Source organism: Mustela lutreola, chromosome 10 (assembly GCF_030435805.1).
Source record: "Mustela lutreola isolate mMusLut2 chromosome 10, mMusLut2.pri, whole genome shotgun sequence".
NCBI lineage: Eukaryota > Metazoa > Chordata > Mammalia > Carnivora > Mustelidae > Mustela > Mustela lutreola.
Window position 1 is genome coordinate 23260782 of NC_081299.1, and position 18317 is coordinate 23279098.

At 39.7% G+C, this 18317-nt stretch overlaps 1 protein-coding gene across 1 annotated transcript in view; it reads left to right on the forward strand.

Annotated features, from left to right (window-relative positions):
- ZCCHC17 (zinc finger CCHC-type containing 17) overlaps positions 1-18317 on the forward strand; it is a 55923-nt gene that overhangs the window by 12240 nt on the left and 25366 nt on the right. Inside the window, exons 3-5 of the mRNA XM_059135496.1 lie at positions 4471-4528; positions 13712-13812; positions 15411-15502. Of these exons, the coding sequence (XP_058991479.1) occupies positions 4471-4528; positions 13712-13812; positions 15411-15502 (251 nt within the window). The remainder of the gene's footprint in view (positions 1-4470; positions 4529-13711; positions 13813-15410; positions 15503-18317) is intronic.

The window sequence follows — 18317 nt, forward strand, 5'->3', positions numbered from 1 at the left end:
CAAGCCTCTTTGGACCAATCTGCCTTGAAGAAACCAGTGATATAGACCTAGCAGTTTTTCTCTTTGCTCAGCAGGGCTGGGGAGCCCAGTGACTGAATAAGTGAGAAGCCAGTATTCATCCTTCTCTCATCCTCTGAGAGATTAGCTTGGTGTTGGAGTTGATGAAGTGTGGTAGCAGGTATAAGCGTAGTAGTGTGAATTTGGATTTGGCTCAGCCCAGCCATAGCCAAAGAAATGCTTAGGGAAGTTTAGTGTTGGCAAGGTGGAAATGGCATTGAACTAGAAGTAAAAAGACTTGCTACTTTCCACCTTTGTGACTTTGGGCAAGTAATATAGGTCTCTGAGCCTCAAGTTGCTCCTTCACATTATGGGGTAACTACTTTTAAGGCCAGTGCAGCCTCTACTCCAAAGATGATAAATTCATTTTACCTGAGCTGTGAGTTCAGTTGATATAATTACTGAGTTTTTTTCCCTGAGTTATTTGACTAATTATTCTTGGGACACCAGGCAGACTGTGTGATCATCTACAGCAGGTGCCATTCTATTAATTTCAACTCTGACTGCACCCCAGGAGACACAGTGATGGAAACACCTGGTACTGGAAATAGGCAAGAATGCCTTTTCCTGACTAAACAGTTGAGTGCATCCATTCTGGAGCACATTAACTTTTCCTTTTGGGAGAGGCCAAATTAAGGTCTGTTAATGATATTTCCTCAAAAGATCATAATGTGACACTGGAGTTCAGGATTGAAAAGTGAGATGGTCTTAATTTACAGCAGCAAGGTAAGTTGGGCTCCAAATTCCAGATGATTCTTTTAAGTTTGTTAGATAACTCTGTCCTTAATAATGTTGTTATGCAGTATGAAACACCTCAGTCATCTTTCTAGATCTGTGGAGCAAAAGTCAGTTACTAAATTAAAGCAAAAGCTGAGGTGCCTGGGTGGCTCAGTCATTTGGGTGGCGACGCTTGATTTTGGCTCAGGTCATGGTCTCCGGGTCATGGAATCTAGGCCCAACTGGGCTCTGTGCTGGGTGTGGAGCCTGCTTGGGATTCTTTCTCTCCCACTCTCCTCTTTTCCTCACTTCTTGCATACATGCGTGCATGCACATGTTCTCTATCTTTCTCTTTCTTAAAAAAAAAAAAAAAAAAAGTTTAAAAGCAAAAGCCTTTAGTTGGTCCAGAAAGAAGGGATTTGCTTTTATTATAATGAAAAATTTACAATCTTGGGTGCCTGGCTGGCTTAGTTGGTTAAGTGACTGCCTTCGGTTCAGGTCATGATCCTCGAGTCCCAGGATCAAGTCCTACATCGGGCTTCCTGCTTTAGCAGGGAGGCTGCTTCTCGCTCTGACTTTCTCCCCTGTCATGCTCGCTCTCTCTCTCTCTCTCTCTCTCACACACGCTCTCTCTCAAGTAAATAAATTTTTTAAAAAAACTTAAAAAAAAAAGTTACAGTCTTGTCTGTATCCATGTAGCCCTGTTTTGCAGAAAACAACTTGCTTTGTGTACTTGGGTAAGCACTTTGTGTCTCTGGTCTTCCTTTCCTCATTTGAAGCATGATAGGATCACACCAGCTAATCTCTGACAACTTTCCTCCAGTTTCACCTTACCTTGATTTTAAGTACTAGTATCTGCCTCATTGTACTGTTTCTTCGGGACTATCTGGTCCTTACCCCACTATAACATATTCATCAGTATAAAAGAGGACTTTTGGTTCTTGGCTCAGTCATTTAGGTGTCTAACTTTAGCTCAGGTCATGATCTCAGGATCCTGGGATCGAGTCCCTCTCCTGGCTCTGTGCTCAGCAGGGAGTCTACTTCTTCTCTCTCCACCCCTCCTCCTGCTTGTGTGCACTCTCTCAAATAAATAAAATTAAAAAAAAAAAAAAAAAAAACTGGGGCACCTGGGTGGCTCAGTGGGTTAAAGCCTCTGCTTTCGGCTCGGGTCATGGTCCCAGGGTCCTGGGATCGAGGCACGCATTGGGTTCTCTGCTCAGTAGGGAGCCTGCTTCCCTTCCTCTCTCTGCCTGCCTCTCTGCCTACTTGTGATCTGTCTGTCAAATAAATAAATAAAATCTTTAAAAAAAAAAAAAAGCTTTTGGTTCTTAACCCATTAATGTTGTATCATGGAGTTATTTCAAGTGTTCATTTAAAAATATGAGGCAAACGGAAGTTTTTGTTTCTTTCCATCCTAACATTGAGATGAGTAATGATATTTGGTGGAGTGAGAGGCACTGGACTAGGCATCAGGGGATCTAGGTTCTGTGCCTTGTGTCTAAGTTAGTTGCGTTTCCATTAGTCACTAACCTTTTTTTGTGCATTAGTGTCTCAAACTGTAAATTATTAAAATGCCACAATTTGCGGTGCCTGGGTGGCTCAGTTGTTACGTGTCTACCTTCATCTCAAGTCATGATCCCAGCATCCTGGGATCGAGCCCCATATCGGGCTCCCTGCTCAGGGGGAAACCTGCTTCTTCTTTTTCCTGCTGCTCCCCCTGCTTGTGTTCCCTCTCTTGCTGTCTCTCTCTGTCATAAATTTAAAAAATCTTTTTTTAAAATAAAGCCACAATTTATTAAATGTACTTTAGATGCCAGGTATAACTGTGAGGTACTTTGTGTGCATCATTTATTATCTGCTGGAGGAAAGTGACTATACTTGGATACTTAGGCCCTGAAGGGCAAGCTGTATTCAACATCTCACAGCTAAGGAGTGGCAGAGCTGGATTAGAAGCCACATCTTTCAATCCAAAGCCTGTGCTCTTTCTAAAACTATGCTATTCCTCCTCATCTGCAGCACAGGCCCTACCATGTATACTTCTGAAGATCATTCCCAGGAGCAGATAAAATGTCAAATGTCACATTGCTTCTGTGTTAGAATTTTACTTATTTATTTATTTAATTAAAGATTTTTATTTATTTATTTGACACACAGAGAGAGAGATCAAAGTAGACAGAGAGGCAGGCAGAAAGAGAGGGGGAAGCAGGCTCCCTGCTGAGCAGAAAGCCCGATGCAGGGCTCGATCCCAGGACCCTGAAATCATGACCTGAGCCGAAGGCAGAGGCTTAACCCACTGAGCTACCCATTAGCCCCTGTGTTAGAATTTTATAGTTCAAGGGAACTTATGAGCAGTTCTAGTGTAAAGACTCACTGGGTTCAGATCCCAGCTCTGCTGCTGACTATCTTTGAGCTTTGGGTAAGTTGCTTAGTCTGTCATCAGTTTGTCATCAAATGAGAACAATAACAGTACCAATATCATATGGTATCATGAGGAGTATGTAAAAGAAAAGCACTTTGAGGGGTGCCTGCGTGACTCAGTGGGTTAAAGCCTCTGGCTTCAGCTCAGGTCATGATCCCAGGGTCCTGGGATCGAGCCCCGCATCGGGCTCTCTGCTCAGCGGGGAGCCTGCTTCCCCCTCTCTCTACCTGCCTCTCTGCCTACTTGTGATCTCTGTCAATAAAAATAAATAAATAAATAAATAAATAAACAAATAAATAAAATAAAAGCAGTTTGAACAGCGTTTTACACATAGTGAGTAGTCAATGTGTATTAGTGAACAGCAGTGCAGTGGGGCTTGACTTGTCCTATTCACTCACCTTCTCTTAGTTATGGTGAAGCGATACAGTGAGTACCTGAGATGAAACAACTAATTAAAGTTACTGAAAAAATAAAGCTTATGTCTATAAGATTGTATTGAATACTTTATAAATAATAATGAATTTAGTGATAAATATGGAATTTAGTGACAGTTTTAATCCCAATCCCTGGCCTAGGGCATGGGCTAGAGGATGGATGGGAGGCAGAGATAGAGTTTGGGATAATGTTTTATCTGGCAGGGGTTCTGGGCCTTTCATTACTATTGCCTGTTACATAGGCTCATTAAGCCTCTAACTTCTCCATCTTAGGGCACCTCCACAAAAGACTCAGGTACAACTCTTTTTCTCTCTAATTACATCTTTTTAGGTTCTGTTACATATCTCTATTGGTTTTTTCTGTAGTTGTCTTGTAAAATCTAAGACTGGTTTGGAGTTAAATAGAGCAGCCTATATCATCAGTTTTGACTTGAAGTTTAGGAAAAAGGACTGTCCTATATAATCCATCCCAAATTACTAAAGTTCTCTGTATTGGGATTGGGGATCTCAGCCCCAGCTAATAGAAAGTGTAACTTTATCACTAGATTTTCTGCTGTGTGTTCCTTTTCTTCAGATATATCCTTTGGGGATTTCAGTATGTGTGGGATTTGGACATCCCTAGATTTTGTCATACCATCTGACAACACTCCAGTCTCAGCAGTGTGTTTCATGTGTTCAAAAAGAACAGAAAGAATATTTGACAGAACATAGTTTTAGGGAGCTCTGCAAGTCAGTGCCAAGTAGAAATTCAGGGAGACTAGGTTAAATGCTATGGAAGAGAGATTCTCATTTGTGTGACATTGATTCTTTTTCTTTCTTTTTTTTTTTTTTTGGTCTTTATAGGTTGCTATGGTGACAGACTATGGAGCCTTCATCAAAATCCCAGGCTGTCGGAAGCAAGGTGGGAACCTGTCACTTGAAAGTCAGCCCTTCCATTCCACTGTCTTTTGTCACCCCTCCACATCCTGATTATAGACTCTTTTTTAGACAGTACTTTGGTTTTTGTCTTTAGTGTAGAGATATGGATATAGACAAATGATGACAGTCCATGTTTTTGTTGGTCTTAACTCAGAAGAATGATGCTCTCTGACTTGGTTGGGGGCTGGGTATAGCTACTTCTGGAACCAGCTCTTGTCTAAATTTCACCTGTGACCTTAGGCAAGGCGCTTGACCTCTCTGGTCTTAGAATTTGGGGTAGGGCAGTCTAATCCCTCTCTGATACTGATGTGGATTTTCTAGTATATGGCACAGGGAATGGGAGTAGTTTTGTAATCGATATGAATATATTGTATGTATTCTGCTTTAATTTTTCTTTTTATTTATTTATTTATTTTCAAAAGATTTTATTTATTTATTTGACAGACAGAATCACAAGTAGGCAAAGAGGCAGGCAGAGAGAGGGGGGGAAGCAGGCTCCCAGCTAAGCAGAGAGCCCAGTGCAGGGCTCGGTCACAGAACCCGAGATCATGACCTGAGCCGAAGGCAGAGGCTTTAACCCACAGAGCCACCCAGGCACCCCTAATTTTTCTTTTTAAAGTGATAGACATTAGTTGAATATTTCTTGAGAATCCCCTTAATATCTATAATCTTATTTGTTTCTTAAAATAGTTGTGTTAAGTAGAAGAGACAGGTTCTATAGACTGGTGGCCTGCTCAGAGTCATTTAGCTAGGTAATGGCATAGCTAGGTCTAGAACCTGAGCCTCCTAATTCTTAGCCCATAGGCTTTTTACCATACTGCAGTGCTAGTAGATCCAAAATCTCAACTTGCTTATTCCTTGTGCTATAATAAATTAAGGATTTATTGAAGATGTTAATGCAAAAAAATTTAACTACAAGGATATTAGAAAAATATGGAATGGTGTTTGACTTCATAAAAGTAAAAAATTTTATTTTAAAAATCATAAGCAAAGTGTATTGGGAAAAAGAATTTGTAGGACACATGACAGAAGACTAATTTAAAAAAAGGGAAAGTAGGAAAAGGAGCCAAGAATATGGAAAGAATTCATAGGAGAAAGAATAACAATTGATTGATAAATGTCTTAAAAGATGCTCCTTCTCCAGATTGATTTAAAACTAATGTAAAGCCTGCTGGGATTCTGTCTCTCTCTCCCCCTCTGCCCCTCTCTGCTTTGTGTGTGCTCTCTCTCTCTCTCTCTTGCTTTCTCAAATAAATAAATCTTTAAAAAAAAAAAAAAAACTAACTTACACTGTGGCACACTATGCAATGAACGCTACTTGGCAGTAAAGTGACATGAGATGAAGCATGGATGTATGCAACAATCTGGCTCAGTCTCCAGAGAATTATGTTGAGTGAAAAAATCTAATCCCAGAAGGTTGCATACCTTATGATTCCTGATTCCTTTTGTGTTACAGCCTGTTTTTTTTTTTTTTTGCAGTTTTATTGGGAAGGAATTCATATACCATGCATTTCACCCAAATGTACAAATCAGTGTTTTTTTTTAATATATCCACAGTTTTGCAACCATCACTACAATCTAATGTGAGAACATTTTCATCATGCTCAAAGAGAAACTCTGTACGTATTAGCAGTCACTCCAAATTACCATCCTGCCTGCCCAAACCTTAGGCAGCCACTAGTCTATCTTCTGTCTTTATATGTTTGCCTCATCTGGGCATTTCTTATTAAGTGGAATCATACAACATGTCTTTTTGACTGACTTCTTCACTCAGCATGTTCCCTAGGATCTTTTCTGCTGTGGAAAGTGTCAGTACTGCAGGTGTTTATTGCCATTGCCGAATGTGGCGGGTAATTAACCAGTTCTCCAGTTCTTCAATTCTCTGACACCAGCTGGGTATCCTACAGTTCAATTCAATTTTGACTCTAACTGCCCAGAGGTAGAGCCCTCCGCTACTCCACAGACTTCAGGGCTGCATTCCACAAGACTGCTCTCACTTCAGACGCCAGTTATAAGCATCAGGTCCCCAGATTACCCACACTTTTGTCAAACTTGGCTACACATTTGAATGTTCCCACACCTCCCACCCCACCCCCTCATTCTGATAATTTGCTGGAATAGCTCAGAGAACACCAGAAGTGCGATACTGTTACAGTTAAGAAACTGGGTAAAGGGTACCCAGGATTTCCCTGCATTATTTCTTTTGACTACATGTGAATGTAAAATTATCTCAAAATAGTTTTTTAAAGTGATTTAAAACACTCATAAGATTTTTGAGATTAACAAATGCTAAAGACATTGCTGTTACCTTGTATGTTAACTAACTGGAATTTAAGTACAAACTTACCAAAATTACTATTAATAACAAATTTTGGAAATAGGTATTTTCAGTAATAGTTTTACTTATTTTGGGGAACATAAATTGTTGTATATTTTGGCAATGCCAAAATCACATTTTTAATATGCTTCTTCTTTAATCCAGTAGTCTTTCAGCAGATTTAGTTTGTAGCATAGACTTAGATAAATTATGTACATTTATGCAGTGAACTATGCAGATGATAAGAAGCATGATACTTTGATGCTGGTGCCTTCTTCATTTCATTTATTTATTTATTTATTTAAGATTTTATTTATTTATTTGACACAGAGAGAGATAGTGAAAGAAGGAACATGAGCATGGGGAGTGGGAGAGGGAGAAGCAGGCTCCCCACTGAGCAGGAAGCCCAATGCGATGTCTGCGGGGCTAGATTCCAGGACCTGGGGATCATGACTTGAACCGAAGGCAGATGTTTAACTGACTGAGCCACCCAGGCATCCTGTCCCTACCTACATTTTAAAGCATGTATACATTAGCCTGTGTAGTTTTGGAATTACTGCATATGTTTAGAAGAAAGCCTAAGAAGCGTACTCAACAAACTGTTGACAGAGGTCACCTCTGGAGTGTTCAGTTTGCTAGGGGAGACATGGACATGGAATCGGGACTTTTTCTTTGGACAGTTTTTTAAAACAAAATTTTTCCTTTAAAATAAGTCCAACAGCTCATCTTTCGATAATAAAGCCCTGCTTCCAGCCTTGGAGATTACTGTGCCACAAATTGCATCTTGATTAGAAAGGGCTCACCAGTAGTTTCCAAGCTAGCAGTAGCAATCTATTATAAAGTTTCTCATTTTCCATTGTTTGGATTTAATGGGAGGGAACTCATCCCGGTCCCTCTAGACATGTACCTTTTCTGATCTGAAGACAGATTTTCTTGGTGTACTCGCCATAGCTCCCAGTATTTGAAAGTCCCATCCATGCTTGTGTGTTTATGTGGCACTTTGGGGACTGTATGGAGATGAAAGACCTGCCACCTCTTAGCAGTCAGTCTTCCACTCACTCGTGTCCATGCCCTGTCAGGGGATGCCTCCGACTGTGGCTTCCTCCTTACAAATGATCTGTTAGTCTGACAGCTGTTGAGAAAAGCCTCAGAGGGGTTGCTCAGGAAGCCAAGTAATTAGGTGGGAACTCTCTAATCCTGGGCTTTTCTGTGGGTTTACTGTATAACTTGAACAGTTGTATTTTGGCTTCTCTGCTCTCGAAGGGGGAAGATTATTAAGTTCCATGCCAACAGGACTGAGCTATAAAATAATTCTGGTCTCCAGATTTTAACATTTTGATTCAAGAAAGGAGACTTTTGGGTTGTTTGTCTCTGCCTTCTATTCTCAGAACTTTTACCATTACTGAGTTGAAGACATCTTCCTAGTATTCAGATCTAAACTAGATTTCCCCCCATCTATAGTGGTGTCTAATAGAACCATCTATGATGATGGAAATGTTCTATATCTGTTCCAGTGTGTTTTCTGACACTAACCAATTCTCCAGATTCCAGTAGCAGGTGTCTTAATTCAATTCTGACGCTATCTAGCTGGAGTAACTGTCGGATACCACAAGTTAAAGGGGCTCAGACTCGCAAGACTGCCTCTGCTTCAGATGCTGGTCATAAGTCCTGAGCCACTTGTACTTCTGACTGGTGCCCTATGAAGCAAGGGTTCCCACAACCCCATCCTCAAGTTTTTTAATTTGCTAGAATGGCAAGATATGAGTGGTAGGTGTACTCTAAGCTTATATGTCTTCTCTGGCACACCACCCTCCCAACAAACTAATGTTTTCACTATCCTGGAAGTTCTCTGAATCTCATCTGTTCGAGTTTTTATAGAGCTTAATCTCTAGCCCATTGCCCTCTTTCCTGGAGACCAGTGGGGCTGAAAGTTCCAACCCTCTCATTTGATCTTCTGGAGAGTTGGCCCATCCAGAGACATATAGGGGCCCTGCCCTAAGTCACCTCATTAGCACAAACTGGTGTGATCAGAAGGGGCATATGAGTAACAAAAGACTATCCTATCACAGGAGAGATTCCAAGAGTTATAGGAGATGTGTACAGGCTGTGTAGGAACCAGGGACAAAGACCAGATATATTTTTGTATTATAGCACATCTGCGCTATCCAGTAATGTAGCCACTGACTTTTAGCTTCATTTGTTTTAATTTAAACTTAAAACAGCAACATGGCTAGTGACTATCATAGTGTCAGTGCAGTCTTCTGTGAAGGTCTTTTATTTTTTTTCTCAACTATCCTCTGCCCTACCAGCACGTGAAATTTTGGGATCAGAGACTCTTTATTTTTTTGGTTTTTTTTTTTAAGATTTTATTTATTTATTTGACAGAGAGAGATCACAAATAGGCAGAGAGGCAGGCCGAGAGAGAGAGAGAGAGAGAGGAGGAAGCAGGCTCCCTGCTGAGCAGATAGCCCGATGTGGGACTCGATCCCAGGACCCTGAGATCATGACCTGAGCCGAAGGCAGCGGCTTAACCCACTGAGCCACCAGAGACTCTTTAATGTTATACTTTTAAGGTGTCTTGCTTATGGTAGAAGCTCAAATATTTTTACTTCATGGAGCCCAACACAAAGGCCAAGATCAAGCCCTAAGCTGAGATCAAGAATCACACACTTTACTGACTGAGCCACCCAGGCACCCTGAAGCTCAAATATTTTTAGCAGTTAATTTAGTTTAGCAAATAATTATTGAATTCTATTATCTGGTCACTATGTTAGGTGGGAACACTGAGATAAGAAAATAGTCCCTGCTGCTCTCAGATTGTTCATATGCTAGAGATATGAACAAATTACAATGCAGTGTACTAATATAAGTGAAGTTGCAGTTATCCACTGAGCTGTGAAATGTTGGGGCCTAGAACAGTATTTGAGGAATAGTGGGTATTCGGTACATTTTATTAAATGAATAAATTCTAGGGGCACCTGGGTGGCTCAGTGGGTTAAAGCCTCTGCCTTCAACTCAGGTCCTGATCCCAGGGTCCTGGGATCGAGTCCCACATTGGGCTCTCTGCTCAGCGGAGAGCCTGCTTCCTCCTCTCTCTCTGCCTGCCTCTCTGCCTACCTGTGATCTCTGTCTGTTAAATAAATAAATAAAATCTTTTTGAAAAAAAAGACAAAAAAACCCCAGCTCTGCCTGTTACTGGCTTTTGACTTCCAGTTGCTTCGAACTTGAGCCTTAGTTTCCTTATCTGTGAAATGGGAATGATGTGTTTATTTTCGAGTTTCTTGATTGGCAGGATCATGTCTTATTTGTCTTTGAATCCATTTTGCCTATAATACTTTGGCTATTTAATAACTATTTGAATAAACCTATAATTGCAACAAGATAAAGGGTGTGAAAGCACTTTAACTTGTGGACTTACATTATTGTCATATACCATGGATTGGCAATAACTTATTTGAAAATTTTAGAAAGGGAATTCAGATCCCCCAAAGATAAAGGGAACCTTTTATTTTGACATTTTTGGGCTATAGCTCTAATCGTTTAATTTTTAGAAACTCTTTGTAGACAGTGGGAGTTGTGAAAGAAATTGAGGTTGAACAACACATTTGGGAGAATATTTTTAAGTGAACAATAAATAGGCTACTTCTGTTTTTTTTTTTTTTTTTTTTTAATATATAGTGATTGAGATGCTAGCTCTTTCCACGTTGTCAAAATTTCTTTTACCAGAAGACACTCAGATGGGATTCGGTCTGTTTAAGTGTCATGTTGGGTTTACTGAACATAATGATGGACTTGATATGCCCTTTGGGCATTTATGGCTTCATGTCAGAAATCCAGGCACAAACTGCTCTGAAGAGCTCGCTTCCATGTAGATGGACAAGCAAAGCATTTTCGTTGTTCCTGTTCATTTTGGAGTGTATGCTGGAGCAGAATTAGATGTGTTTCTACTTATAGATGAGACCATCTTTTTTTTTTTTTTTAATGAGAACATAGATCAATAAAAAAGAAAAAATAGAGAAATATCAGTATGTTGTAGAAGACCCTACAGACTCACATTCGAATTGCAGTTCTTAATTAGCTTTGTAATCTTGTACAATGTATTTAACATCTATAGTATTTCCTTATGTGAACTTATATCACAGGGTTGATACAAGGATTAAATGAATGTGTGGATGTTCTGTATTTAATGAGGTATCCAGCACAGAGTAAGGGGGCCTCAAATGTGTTATTTTGTGCCCTCTACCATATCCACTTAATCCAGTTCTGGGTGGTTTATGTGGCTGGCAGTGAAATACCTCCCAAGAATATAGATTGTCCTCTGATAATGCAGCTGGTAATGAATCCCCCATACAGAGTATGGAATTAGCCATAGATGTATGCCAGGTAATTGCCTATAAATCTGTGACTAAAGAGATGAGAGCACTCAAGACGGTGACAAGATAATCTGGGTGTGATTCCAGAGAAAAGGGATTGGAAAGAAATTATAATTTAGGAGACTGAAATCCAGTTGTATCATTCTATTTATCTATTCCAAGAGGAAGTGAGAGTCCCTTAAATTTGTGGACTGGAAACCTATCTTAAACCATGTGTCTCCATTTTGTTCTGATTCTGTGTTAAAGCAATTTGTGATCACTTACCCAATTTTTTAGGTATTTGATACTGAGAGCAGTGGGTAGTTTAACTAATAGGCAAGGACTGGGAATTTAAAAAAATTATATCCTCAGAACTGAGCCTGGGTGCCTCAGTCAGTTAAGTGTCTGCCTTTGGCTTAGGTCATGATCCCAGGGTCCTGGGATGGAGCCCTGAGTCAGGCTCCCTGCTTGGCGGAGGCCTGCTTCTCCCTATGCATGCAGCTCCCCCTGCGTATGCGTGTGTGCGCTCTTTTTCCCTCTCACAAATAAATCAATCAATCTTTAAAAAAAAGTATATCCTCTGTTGTAAATTAATAAATTGGTGAACTGTCTTTCCCTGTACCAGTCACTAAGTTCACAATCTGTTTAACATATTAATATAGTAATTTATTATTTATTTTAAAAGAAGTTATTACTGGAGAGAGAATGTGTATGCACGTGAGAGCACAAACTGAAGGGAGAGGGGCAGGGGAGAAGCAGACTCCCTGCTGAGCAGGGAGCCCCACACAGGCTCAGTCTCAGGACCCTGGCATCATGACCTAAGCTCAAGGTAGACACATAACTGACTGAACCACCCAGGTGCCCCTAGTTTGTTTCTGATTTTTTCTGTTTTCAAAATACATCGAAGGGGACAGAAACGCAGTTGAGAAATGTTTTGGCCATTCTCACTGTGGGTGGCAGGATAAATTTAGCTTCCCTAGGACTGTATTGGGTGTTCAGATTACACCCTTAGGGCTTTTTCTTTTACCTCTGGCCAACTCTTGCCACCTGGTGGTAAAGATGGGCATTGGTAAATTTTTGTAGTTTTATTATCCTGACAAATGTCTTGAAAGAGATGAATTGATTTAGCTAATCACTCAGTGGGGTGAAGTATCTTGATTGATAAAGCACGTGTCGTGTGTCCGCAGTTGGGGGTTACATCAGCTTCAACCAAATCCGATGGACCAGACTTATTTTAGAAAGTAGGGAAGGTGATGTTGATTAATATTTTAATAATTTTATTCATAAAAATCTGAAATGGTCTATTAAAGAAGTAGGGAAGGTGGTTCTCCCAAGAAAGGACTTTGGACAGACAGAAAAATATCTCTATTGTAAATATTTTTAAAATAACTTAATAACTAATCCATCATTTAACTTTTAATTAGTTTTATTAAGTATTTTTACCACTCTTGTTAATCAGTGCTAAATGATTTTTAAAATTTTATACTAGCCTTAGGAATCTTTCTTATTTTACTACACTCTCCCCTATGGGTGTTATTTTCTAAATATGCTGTTAACTTAATAGATTAAAAATGGCACCTTGTTTTGATTTTCTTTTTTCACTTAACATCTATCATAATTATTTTTTGTAATTGTAATTTAGTTGGCTTCTTACTCTTCCATTTGATTGATTTACCATAGTTTACCAAGCTAATTTTCCAATTATTGGTCATTTACATTGCTTTATATCTTTTTTTAAACCTTTGTAGGTAATAATACTACAAGCACTTTTATATACCCTTAGGTTTTTGGTTTTTGCCTCTGTTGAGTTTTTCTTTTGGAAAAATTCTAATGATGATATTGTTGCATCAAAGGTATAAACATTTTGGGCGCCTGGGTGGCTCAGTGGGTTAAGCCACTGCCTTCGGCTCAGGTCGTGATCTCAGGGTCCTGGGATCGAGTCCCGCATCAGGCTCTCTGCTCAGCAGGGAGCCTGCTTCCTCCTCTCTCTCTCTCTGCCTGCCTGTCTGCTTACTTGTGATCTCTGTCTGTCAAATTAAATAAATAAAATCTTAAAAAAAAAAAGTATAAACATTTTGATGCCCTTGCTTTCAAAGACTTTCACTGACTTGTGTTTTACTAATGTGTTGTTCTTGTATCACGTTTGCTAACATAGAGCATTATTTTTAAACAATATGTGTTAAGTACAAAAAATGATCTCAGATTGTTTTAATTTACAGTTGTTTTTTAAAAGATTTTATTTATTTATTTGACAGAGAGACACACAGCTAGAGAAGGAACACAAGTAGGGGGAGAGGGAGAGGGAGTGAGAGAAGCAGGCCTCCTGCTGAGTGGGCAGCCGATGTGGGACTGAGCCACCCAGGCGCCCCTTAATGTACAGTTTTAAAGTAACAGACATTTTTCAGTGAATTCTCAACTCCCATCTTCTCCTTACCTCATTAGAGTATAAATACCAGATATACCCCCGTGCTTTATTTCATTTTTTTCTTGTACCCAGGTCTGGTCCATCGAACTCACATGTCATCCTGTCGTGTGGATAAGCCCTCTGAGATAGTAGATGTTGGAGACAAAGTGTGGGTGAAGCTTATTGGTCGAGAGGTAAGGTTCCATGCAACCTTCATGTTGTTAGACTGAGGAAAAGCTGGGGGGTGGGGGGCAGTGTTGGTATTTAATAATGGCAAATGTGTATATATTGTTAACTGTGGCTGATGATCTTATTTTTGAATCCTGCCATTATATTCTGTCCTGTATTGAAATCTTCTGGTTGCTGTCCTGTAAACTCAGAAGGGATGTGGTATAAACTCTAATAAGTGTGGTGCAATAAGTACATATTTATAGAACTTTCCTGAAGTTGAACTGTTGGTGGGGAAAAAAGAACCAAAAAGAGAAAAGAAAACTTAATTTATGGGACTAGTCTTTGTCGTAAATTTCAAAAGAATAGCTGCCAGGTACACTTTAGTTTGGACCAAAACAGTAAAAAGAGACAGAGTTTCCCGTTATTGCTCTGAATACCCAGCACCATGCAGTGTGAGGCAAGTGAGAAAGGTCTGAAGGAGCTGGTTAACAGCAGCTCACTTGAGGGCATGAAGGCTGTGGATGTGGGCAGCCTGCTCTTGTACCGGAGAATGACAGGGGAGATAGGTCTGAAAGAGATACTATTTGAGAAGATTTGAGTGCTTAATATGTACTAGTCTGAGAGATGTAAGAGTGAGTCAGACCTAGGTCACCTCAGCTGTTATGGAGCTTATATAGAATGTAACTGGATGAAACAAATGTAAAAGTAAGCAAACATATACATAAAATAATTATAAATTATTATAAGTGCTATAATGGGCTCAAGCATTATCAGCAGTAGATTTGGTCAGGAACAGGCTCTCTGTGGAAATGATGTATGAGCTGAGACCTAAAGAAAGAGGCACTGGTTATGTGAAAAATTAGGGTAAGCATATTCTAGGCAGAGAGAATGACTGATGTAGAGACCCCAAAGTGGAAAAAGGAGTCAGGTGTCGGAAGAAGCAAAAGAAGACCAACATGGCTAACAATTGCCTTCATGTTTGAAAATGCACTAGACTAAGTCCAAAAGGGGATCTAGTCTAGTCTGGAATGTTTAAAAATGAGTTCTGGTCTCATGGATCTCTGAACCCATCATTATGCTGAAATTACCTGGAAAAACCAGGTTTTATATTCTTAAAAGGCCTTGATTTTGGTTGGATTTTGGTTACCTCCATAGCCTTGAATTTATTTATTTATTTATTTTTAAAGATTTTATTTATTTAACACAGAGAGAGAGATCACAAGCAGGCAGAGAGAGGAGGAAGCAGGCTTCCTGCTGAGCAGAGGGCCGGATGTGGGGCTCGATCCCAGGACCTGAGATCATGACCCGAGCTGAAGGCAGAGGCTCCAACCCACTGAGCCACCCAGGCACCCCAGCCTTGAATTTCTGAGCAGCCATTTCTGTCTTTCCTCCCCAGAAGGAGAAGAATGAGATAAAAACCATTTCCTAAAGTAATTTTGCCACAAGATCTATTTATAATGCTCATTAGTACCCCCAGGGTTTCTAGTACAGGACCCCAGCCATTAGAGGAGCTCAGTGTTTGTTATGGTGATAAAAGCTTTGATGCTTAGTTAGATAATTTTAGACCAGCAGTCTAAATGGTGTACTCTTAGCTGTTGGTGACTGTTTTTGTCTTTTACAGATGAAAAATGATAGGATAAAAGTGTCCCTCTCCATGAAAGTCGTCAACCAAGGGACTGGGAAAGACCTCGACCCTAACAACGTTATCATTGAGTAGGTAAAAGTTTTGAAAAGGCTACAGTCCTACTTCTCAAACCATCAAATACTGTAGTGAATCAGGCTGACCTAGGAACTCTACATTTATAGTTTGTGATATTGATGACTTCTGTAGCTCTTGTGATCCTTGGAAATTGATAACATCATACTGCATAGAGTTCTAAGATTGGATGCTAACATGCAAAGCATAGAAATGCCCCATCAGTGGTTTTGTTACCTTCCTCTTATTCTTTGTCTGCCCTTTAACCAGTTAGCCAGCAAGCACTCCTGAAGCTTCTGCTCCTTGTTTCTCTAAGTATGGAGGCTCAAAAAAGGTAAAGACCATGTAGAAGAGTAGGGTAATCAAGAAGCAATTCCAGTGGGGTTTAATATATCTTAGGATAACTGTGTTCTGAATATGACATCTTACTTTCATTGGCTCTTCCTACCTTTCATTTAGGAATGGAAGATTTGCTATCCATATAGGCTGGTGATATAAGGAATTTGCTATCTGTCTCACAGGCTTTCTCTGATGTATGCCGGTGATTTCTGATCAGGAGTTCATAGCGCTCTAAGGTTCCATGAAGGGTTTCTGAACTGTTTCCAGTGTTTCAGAAAGCCAACCAAAATCATGCATTTACCTTCAGGTTAACCAAGACTTTATGGTATTGCTTTTGTTGTTAAAATATCACATTGTTTATCTCATGCTAATCAGGTGCTCTCAGTGACAATTACGTTATCAATTAATTTATTTTATTTATTTGTGACTTTTGGGGAAAGATTTTATTTAGGGGTGCTTGGATGGCTCAGTTGTTAAGCGTTTGCCTTTGGCTGAGATCATGAGATCAAGCCCCACGTCGGACTCTCAGCTCTGTGGGAAGCGTGCTTCTCCCTCTCTAACTCCCCCTGCTTATGTTCCCTCTTTCTCTGTTAAAAAAAAAAAAAAAAAAGATTTTATTTATTTCTGAGAGAGAGAGAAAACATGAGAGGAGGGAGAAGGAGACAGAGAGAGAAGCAGACTCCCCTGAAGCAGGAATCATGACCTGAGCTAAAGGCAGACACTTAACTGAGCCACTCAATTGCCCCAGTTATTGATTAATTAAAAAAAAAAAAAAAGAAAAAAGAAAAATAAATGTGAGTGGGATCTTGGTGTGTTAAAGTTGGGAAACCCTTATATTTATAGTTCTAAGCAAAATCACTGTGGATACAAAGTAATTTTACCTAAAAGGGAGGGAATTGATATTTATTGGATATATACTCCGTGCCAGGCATTATGCAAGACGCACATTTGTGCGTCTGATTCTCTTAAGAACCTCCACTGTGGGTATTATCTCCATTTTACTTTATATTCTTAGTTTCTTTCTTTCCTTTCTTTTCCTTCCTTTTTTCTTTTTTTAAAAGATTTTAAAAAATTTTTTTGACAGAGCACAAGCAGAGGGAGCAACAGGCATAGGGAGAAGCAGACTCCCCACTGAGCAGGGATCCCGATGCAGGGCTGGATCCCAGGACCCTGGGATCATGACCTCAGCCAAAGGCAGACATTTAACTGACTGAGCCACCCAGGCGCCCCTCCCCCCCCCCCTTTTTCATTTTTGGGCACTTGGATGGCTCAGTTGATCAAGCATCTGACTCTGATTTTAGGTCAGGTCATGATCTCAGGGTCCTCAGATTGAGCCTTTTGTTGGGCTTCCTACTCAGGGAGTTGTCTGCTTGTTTCCCTTTGCCTCTGCCTCTCCCCAAGTGTGCACTCTTTCTCTTTCTTGCTTTCTCTTTCTAAAATAAGTAAATAAATCTTAAAAAAAAAAAAAAAAAAGATTTTATTTTTAAGCAATCTGCACACCCAGTTGTAGGGCTTAAGCCCACAATTCCAAGATCAAAAGTTACATGCTCCACTGATGTGCCAGCCAGACGTTCTTATATTCCTAGTTTCTATCTTAATGCTTGGTGATAAGTAATTTCCTTGTGGTTAATGACAAATTATAGTAGGTCAAGGACCTGAACTAGGACACAGAAGCTAGGGCCCTTTTTACCACATGATGCTTCTAGCTGTTGCATATGACTTTTGAGTTTTTCCATATTTCTGTAGTTTCATCTCTAAATATTGACATGTTTGTAAGTCTGATTATTGACAAAACACCTTTCATAGTAGAAAATGTTTTGTAACTCAGAGCTCAGTAATTTTATTTAAGTCTGGCATCTGATTACATTATAATAAATTGCTTCTGTTCCAAAGAATTCTGTCCTATATACAGACTCATTAAAAAGGAATGGAATTCCCAAAGTCACTCTTGCAGGGGTAAAATGTGAAACAAGTAAGATGAAAGGGCTACCTCTCTGTCTCAGAACAAGGGTAGAGAAGGGAAGGGGCTCTCTGGTTTTGTGCTGTACAGGTTTCTATGTATAGGCTATTTCTAGTAATAACCGAGTGGCCAAAAAGAAGCATTTGTTTTAAAATATTTCTAGAGCTGCAACCAGGAAAGAAACATGATATAGTGGAATGATGTTGAGAGTTTTTAGAGTTAGACATAAATCAGAAAGAGTCCTAGTTCTGCTGCAAACTAATATATGACCTTGAGCAGACTCCTCTTCTCCGACCCTCAACTTCTTACTATCAGATAGAGGGGATGATGCCTGTGTCTCAGAAATGATGGAATGATTTAAATACAGGCTTATTTGTAAAGAGCCAGATTAATGTCTAGTCTATAGTAGAAACTCAGTATATGATAGCTACTTTAGTTACTATTTTTAAAAGATCTCTGTTCTTCTGTGATTATCATAACTTTTCTTTTGAAAGAATATATAAGGCCTAGGAGAACAGGGGACATAGCTCTTT